At 50.7% G+C, this 8535-nt stretch overlaps 1 protein-coding gene across 1 annotated transcript in view; it reads left to right on the top strand.

Moving 5' to 3' along the window:
- The window catches only part of wwox (WW domain containing oxidoreductase), a 52165-nt gene extending 44327 nt beyond the window's left edge, over nt 1-7838 (top strand). Inside the window, exons 7-8 of the mRNA XM_030367066.1 lie at nt 2361-2546; nt 7207-7838. Coding sequence (XP_030222926.1) covers nt 2361-2546; nt 7207-7489 — 469 coding nt within the window. The 3' untranslated portion in view covers nt 7490-7838. The remainder of the gene's footprint in view (nt 1-2360; nt 2547-7206) is intronic.
- The last annotated feature ends 697 nt before the right edge of the window (nt 7839-8535 follow it).

The raw sequence follows: 8535 nt of genomic DNA, 5'->3' as shown, positions 1-8535 counted from the left end.
CATAACAATCCACACATTAATTTTCCAGCATCCAGTTTTTAATTAATCCGGTAGGCAGTCTTAAACACAGGGTACACAAATTGCCTTCGGCCTCATAATTAATTCTAATGGAAGAAATTAAAAATTGGTGGCGTGTGTTTGGGTTGTTCGGCTGTTACCGTGGTTTCCGAGCTCGCTGAAGCGACACTGTCACCCGACAAGCATTTGTCCTTGCCCCTGACCAATCCTGCCATCTTTGTTCGCTGTCACATGATCGGGGGAACGTTTCGAACCATGTCTGAGATTCCTTTATTTGTTTTCAAGGAAGCAGTGTCACAGTCACATAATCAGGTTTCTATTAAGGCTTAATCGATACTTCTGTAAGGACAGCAATGTGTTTATTATTTTAACTTTGGATCATCGTTTCAACCCGCCTTCCGCATGGGCCTTCAGTGTCTGCCGGTGTGTCTGGTGGTCCTATGGTTTGGTTGTGACCGAGCGGCAGCCAAACCCCCTGTTTCTGAAGCCCCAGTGGTAGTCCAACGTGCAGTTCCTCCCAGGGCCTGTAGGTTGTTTGTGTCGGGTGAGGGCAAAACGACCAGTGACCCTTCTACCATCCTTATAGATAGGTACTATTGAATATTAATGAGGTTTGGCCATAGACTGTTGCAAGGCGGCCATTCAATTCCCCGCCCCCAGCGGGTCGACAATTTCAAGCAATGGCGGCGGCAGTTACGTGAAATCAACGACCTCATAACGGCGGTGTGTGAGCCAACGGGTGACGTCACAGACGCTACCTTCACGTTTATTTACAGTCTGCGGGAGAGACTCCCCTCCCTGGCCTTCTGTGTGAAAGGGTTTTAGGATGGCTATGAAAGGGTTTTAGGATCTCCGTCGATAGTGTTGTTTTCCTTGGCTCTCCGCCAGCTCCATTCAGCGTCTCCTGTAGCTGTCAGACCCTGGGGGATGTCGCCCTGGAAACCACTGTATCATATCAGCGTTACGCCGTCGGTGTCTCCTCGGGCCTGCTGAGGTCTACTGGACCGATAACACTCTGGAACCGGACACCTCTCTTCCTCTCCCTCCCTCCCCTCCTCTCCTCCTCCTCCCCTCTCTCCCTCCATCTCTTCTCCCTCCCTTCCTCTCCTCCTCCTCCCCTCCCTTCCTCCTACTCTCCTCCTCCTCCTCCTACTCCTCTTCCTCCTCCTCCTCTTCTCTCTCCCTCCTCCTCCTCCTCCTCCTCCTCCCCCCTCCTCCTCTTCTCCCTCCTCCTCATCTTCCTCATCCTCCTCCTCCTCCTCCTCCCCTCCTCCTCCTCCTCCTCCTCCTCCTCCTCCTCCTCCCCTCCTCCTCCTCCTCCTCCTCCTCTTCCTCTATCTCTTTCTTCCAGGCCTTTAATGTCATAAGTAGACCCCCCTCTACATACTGAACCTGCTGGAGCCCCTTTTTCTGCAATTCATCAAAACAGATTAACTTAGTTTGCACTCTTTTTTTCCCTCAGAAAATGTTATTTTCCAAATTTGAATCAACGTCCGGTGAGCTCATGACAAATGGATAGACGGACGGTCGTTAGATTTACCTGAAATGATGGCCAACAGGAATCCATGATTTACTTGTAATTATGTAATTCAGGGTTATCACGGTGTGCATTAAGCATCAGAAAATGATGTTCCATCAAATCCATGGCGATGTTGCGTAATCTGGTCTGTCGGTTTCCTTCTGTTCCTTCAAGCCGGTTTTAACGTGTGGAGTCTATTTACCCTCCTGGCTAGGTGGCCACGCGGGATAGCAATTATCCTACAGTCACTTTACAGTACAGCCCAATGAAGCTACAGTGATTCAAACTCACAGGAAGTACAAACTACACCAAAGTGTAGTTTAAAAAGAGTTCATTAGATGCCTTTGACACACGTATTAATATCATTTTTGACAGTTTGTTGACGATATATTTTGTAGGTGTGTCGTGGATGAATCTCTCTGTGATATGTTTGTTTTGAATTTAGTTTTCAGATCCCCTTTTAAATGTATTATACTGATACTAAAACCGTGTCCCGTTGCCTCGTGTCATATATTCAGCGGTAGTGATGTTTTCTGATGAACACACAAGCGTCCAGAGTGCATAACACCAAGGCTCCTGACACCCCAGAGTGCTTATTACCGTGTCGTTATGCTCTGTCATTCTGTTATACAATAACAACATCAGACGCATTCCTTTCTATAAAACATTTTACTGCATCATTTTGACCCTCCTCAATTTGCTCAACTGTCGAATGCCAAAAAATACGAAACTACATTTTGGCCTAACATGCAGGTCCGATTTGGCCTAACATGAGGTCCTTGTGCAGCCCTAACCCCCCTGTATCCCTGCCCCCCCCCCCCAGCCCTCTGCACGTCCTTGTCTGCAACGCGGCGGTGTGCACCCAGCCGTGGCGTCTGACGGAGGACGGGCTGGAGTCCACCTTCCAGATCTGCCACCTGGGCCACTTCCTGCTGGTGCAGGGGCTACAGGAAGTCCTGCGGCGGTCAGCGCCCGCCCGCGTCGTCGTGGTCTCCTCCGAGTCCCACAGGTAAGGTGGTGGGGGCGGGCGGGGGGGGGGGGGGGGGGCATGAGGTCTTCTGAGGCCCCGGATCAGAGATGGTTAAGGGAGGTGAACGCTTTCAAAGGGGTTGGTTGAGGTTAGATGTAGCGAGTTGATTCAGCGTTGAATTATAGTGCTGTATTTTGTATCGGACTGTTTTAAATGGTTATGTGTAGGACACAAGGTTTAAGAGTGTTGTGGAGTTGAGTTCAGAGTGAGGAGCACATGTGCATCATGTGAAATGTCTACCTGGTTGCAAACTAGGAGCGTGGCCCGCTGTGAAGGCGCGCTCTATATCATGGCTCCTATCGCCGGTAAAAATAGCAACGCACACATGTAATGAGTCGGCGATAAGTGGCCCATGGGCCTGGTTCTGCTGAGAAGGCACGACGTCCCCCTTAAGACGTACAGAACATCTACCGTACCGCGGACGTACAGAACATCTACCGTACCGCGGACGTGCAGAACATCTACCATCCTTAAGACGTACAGAACATCTACCATCCTTAAGACGTACAGAACATCTACCGTACCGCGGACGTACAGAACATCTACCATCCTTAAGACGTACAGAACATCTACCAACCTTAAGACGTACAGAACATCTACCATCCTTAAGACGTACAGAACATCTACCAACCTTAAGACGTACAGAACATCTACCATCCTTAAGACATACAGAACATCTACCAACCTTAAGACGTACAGAACATCTACCAACCTTAAGACGTGCAGAACATCTACCAACCTTAAGACGTACAGAACATCTACCAACCTTAAGACGTACCGAACATCTTCCGTACCGCGGACGCTTTGCAGCGCTGCACACCAACATGGCTGCCGAGGTGCTCTTCATGACTCTGGCGGTCGCTACTGGTTACAGCAAACTATTCCTAAACAACTCCCTTCAACATCCCATCCAGGAATAAGGAAAGCGTCATTTTTTTATGGTTAACTTTTTTTCCACACATAACTAAGAAGTACCAAAAGTGAAAGTACTTATATTCCGGCATGATGACTCCTAATCCTCAATGCATCACTGGGAGCTGATGATCCCGTCGGCGGTATCAAGTCGGAGGCATTCAACCGTCAAACCTTCTGGAGTCTCCGGGTCTCAAGCGTCGAGAACACCCCCCCCCACCTCGCCCCCCCCCACCTCGGCCCCCCTCCCACCCCGTTTCCCACCAACCCCAGCAGCACCAATAAGTTCACAGCTAGTTCCCCACTCCGGGCCGATAGATCAGCCTCAGCGGCTGCGTGTTGTCATGACATGACGGCTTCACTCACACAGCCCCCCCCCCCCCCCCACCCCCCCCACCACCCCCCCACACGGGCTGTCGGCTTACATTAAAGCTATCATCAACATGATGGATGGACTGATCAGCCCAAATTTACTCTCATCACATTTCTGTTCTGACGCCGTCTCTCTCTCTGACCCCCTCCTCCCCCCACACACACACACACACACACACACACACACACACACACACACACACCCTGATTCAGCCCCTTCTGCTCCCTCTCCACCTCTCTATCATCAGTTTATATATATATATATATATATATATATATATATGTGGCGCTGCTGTATTCTCTCCCTCAGCTTCCTTTTCTCGCTCGACCTCTCGTCCGTCACTCCCCGCCCCGTCGACAGACGTGATGATGTTCTGCTATTTATTTCTGTATCGATCCGCTCTCGATCACTTTGTGATCATGAGACGGTGCGTGAGTGTAGTTTGTGTCTGTGTATGTGTACGCATGTGTTTAAGGGGATGCGCGCGTGCGTCTGTGTGTCTTCGATTGTGAATGTTTTTGTGTGTATGTGTGTGTAATGTATTCTATGTATTGGTGGCGTTTGTGTGCGTCTGTCTGTGTGTAAATGTGTATATAAATATATTTGTGTGATGGTTTGATAGTCAATATGTGCGTGTGTGTGTGCATATGTTTGTGAGCACGTATGTCTATGTATGTATCTATATCTATATATATATATATATATATATATATGTATCTGTGTGTGTGACTGTGAACGTTTATGTCAATGTGTGTGTGTGTGTGCCTGTGCCTGTGTGTGTGTGTGTGTGTGTGTGTGCGCGCGCGTGTCCGTGTGCGCTGAGCGGACCTCCATCGATCCAGGCCGGACCACAGATCGGAGTGATTGATTAGCGCTTGGCAGAGTGACCCGGCGCTGCCGCTGAGTTATTCCAGCAGATCAGCCGTCCCGCGGACGCCGTGAGTTATGCTACGACGGCGGACCGGCGAGCGCCACGGAGACACGCCTTGACACTCTTATCCGCCAGGGTCACGGCACGCGCGGGCGCGGCTATCCCTCGCCACGGCGGGGGAGACGCGCGAGAGTCGCCAAAGAAATCACATGACATATCCTAAAGTGCGTATTGACTCGCGCAGATTGATGAAAGACCCCGCTCACACAGTAAAAAAATAGGAAATAAATCCGTCGCAAGAGAGTTATTGTACCGCTGCCGTGGAATCCTTTTGGCAGCGGACAGGTCGCTGAGGATGGAGCTGAACTGATACCGAGCTGGTGTTCCCACCGCACATCTGCACCCCCCCCCCCCCCCCCCCCCCCCCCCTCCTCAGTGGCCTGCAGTCCTCATCAAAGAGGCTGCGGGCCGGACCACAGAGTCAGTTACACAGCAGCACAGAACAGAGGGAGCCGGGAATGGCCTCTATCTCGCACGGCATCTGCCCTTCTGTCCACCTCATTTCACACTCTATATTGCGTTTTTTTCAAGTCAGTCCCCCCCCCCGTCCCCCCCCCCCCCCCCGTCCCCCACACTCCCTTTTTTGTGTGTGGCGTTATTTTTCTATCGCACGTGGACTCCATTTCCTGTTTATTCACCTAGTCCCGCTTCACAAGTGCCGTGTGACCTACGACCCCAGAAGCATATTGTAATCCCTAAGCTCCCTTCCACTGACCTCTGAGGTACAGGCGGGACAGAGACATGGACACATGCGTAATGGATCGACACTTTATCAGCTCCCACACAGGGGCAGGGATTGGAATTGGAATTAGACCGGACACCCTGTTCGGGGTGTCCTCTTCCTCCTCCTCCTCCTCCTCCTCTATCTCCTCCTCCTTCTCCTCCTCCTCCTCCTCCTCCTCCTCCTCCTCCTCCTCCTCTATCTCCTCCTCTATCTCCTCCTCCTCTTCCTCCTCCTCCTCTTCCTCCTCCTCCTCCTCCTCCTCCTCCACTTGCGCCACGGGATCTACTCTGCTCCCCACCTAGTCCTCAATAAAGTATTCTATAGGAGATCGAAATTGCAATATCCTCTTCAGTACATTTATGATTGATTCATTGATGAGATCAACATTATACATTTCACTGGCTCAGGTCTGTGTCCTCGAAATGAAAAACCTCCTTCCCGTGTAACTCGGGCCCTGGTGCCACAACGACATGTTAACCAACATGTTAACTGATGGCATGGTTACTTAAAAACAACAAAAAATAAGCAACCGCTCTGGGCATTTTACAGAATTGATTTATCAACCTCCACTTGCTTAAGTAGTTGTGAAGTCGCAGCACATGAAATGGAAAGCCTGCAGATGCTGTAATTTAGCCGAGCAAGGATATGGCGGGAGGCGACGGTAAACAAGCTGCAGCCAGCTTGTAAAATCACAACAAGGAAGCCAGGTGACATTTTGAGTGGTTGTTTTCTAATGACTGGATTAATATGTAGAATGTGTTCCGCTGGTTTGCAGTCTCAGGGTGTCTGACACGTGCACACACGCACAAACACACACGCACACACACACACACACACACGCACAAACACACACACAAACATGAAGGCCAGCTTTCAGCGCTGTTCATTGGGAGGTTTTGTGTGACTGTTGTGTGTGTGTGTGTGTGTGTGTGTGTGACTGTGACAGAACACAGTGAATGGTGTAATGTTTAAGGAGGCCTTGTCAAACATCTGGACTTTAACAGCTCTGTCTCAGGCAATTAAAGAACATCATGTCACGCCTTTTGATTTGTATGCAGCCAGTGGCACGCATACGGACACACAAACACATGCGCAGATGTGCCGTGTACAAAGACACACACACACACACACACACACACACACACACACACACACACACACACACACACACACACACACACACACACACACACACACACACACACACACACTTGTTCTTTTCATACTCTCTTATCAGACTTTTCATACGTTCCTTTATGGACTGTAAGTGAAGAGAGGAAAAAGAAGAGAGAACGACGTGTAGCATAAGAACCCCGGGTTGGACTCGACCCTGGGGTCTCCACACGGAGTGTCGCCTTGTGGTTCACAGCCCAGCGGGGTTGGAGCCACAGAGCCGCCCAACTAATAAAATGAATCTTTCGGTAAAGATTTTATTTTTTTCAAGATTGCAATTTTATGCTTTATTATAGAGTGAGATAGAGAGGAAGGTATTGGAGAGAGAGAGAGGGAAGGAGATTGCAAGGACCACGGGCAGGATTCAAACCCGGGACTCTGCGATCAGGACCGGGCCTATAGGGTACGGGTCACCGGGGCGCCCCACTTCCCTGTTTACTGAGCGTTGGATCAGCCTTCAGCTTCCTCCCTGCCTCCCCGTTCCATTCACCCCGGCCCTGCTCCTCTCTGCCCCCCCCCCACCCAGGTTCACCGACCTGGTCGACTCCTGCGGCAAGGTGGACCTGGAGCTGCTGTCCCCGGCCCGGAGCAGCTACTGGTCCATGCTGGCCTACAACCGGGCCAAGCTCTGCAACGTGCTGTTCAGCGCCGAGCTGCACCGACGGCTCTCCCCGCACGGCGTCTCCTGCAACGCCGTGCACCCTGGGAACATGATGTACACGGCGATCCACCGCAGCTGGTGGCTCATGACCCTGCTCTTCACCCTGGCCCGGCCCTTCACCAAGTCTATGGTAAGGGTCGTCTCTTGAGCGTCGTCCAGTCACCGGTCGGGGGTCGCTTCCGCTGTCTGTTTTGTCGGCCATTGTTCGGTTGTCGTCGCTTCGATTGTTACTCCCGCCGGGAGGATGAATTTCGGTCGCCGTGATGAAAGAGTTTTTTGAGTTTTTATCTGTGGGTGCGTGCATTTTTAACATGCACGTGTTTGTGTGTGTGTGAGTGTGAGTCTGAGGACAGTGACTTGGCGTGTTTGTTCTGGCTCGTTTCAGAGAGAGAGAGAGAGAGAGAGGCTCCCCTCTCTCACTCAGATAGAGTGTGTGTGTTAGCGTGTTTGTTTTCATTCCCTCTCGGAGCCCCCCCTGTCCCTCTGTGTTTAACCCTCCTCTTCAGCCGAGGAGGGGGTTCACTCCTCACACAGGGCACTGTGGCCTCCCCCCCCCCCCCGCTGAGGCTGTGCAGTGTTCACAACACACATCCGCTTCCAGAGGGTCGACTGCTGGCGTGTTGTGGGCCTGATGACGGTGTGTGTGTGGTGTGTGTGTCCCTGCTGTGATGTTATCTTTGGGTCAATGCCGCTAAGCCACATAAGATCAGGCGCTGTGCTTTTAATGATTCACTATGTAAAGCAGGTTTGTAGACGACGGGGCAGTGTTTAAAACATGGCCAGGGTGGAATGTTTTTGTCGCATCGCACTAATCAGTATATTAATTAAAGCATATCAAAACATACAATCTTCGTTAATACGTGTTATACCAATGATTGCTTAGAATATATCTATTCCAATACAGTCCAATACATATGAATGCCAATGAGACATATGAACATACAGTACTTTCATCTCCCGGTGTCCTCTGTCATTCAGCGTGTGCGTGCGTGTTTGCATGTGTGTGTGCGCAAGTGCGGATGCGCACACGCGCGTGTGTGTGTGTGCGCTTGTGTGCGCTTGTGTGTGTTCAGCTATGTATTTGTGCACGTTTCCAGGTGAATAAGAGACGGTTATGAGAGCCATGTGCCTGAGGTTAACGTTCATACACTCTTCAGAGATTACCTATAAAAGCCAACAGCGGGTGATTTAGGG

This window comes from Gadus morhua, chromosome 9 (genome assembly GCF_902167405.1).
Source record: "Gadus morhua chromosome 9, gadMor3.0, whole genome shotgun sequence".
Taxonomy (NCBI): domain Eukaryota; kingdom Metazoa; phylum Chordata; class Actinopteri; order Gadiformes; family Gadidae; genus Gadus; species Gadus morhua.
Note: the sequence above shows the minus strand (reverse complement) of the source record. Positions and strands in the feature narration are given on the sequence as shown.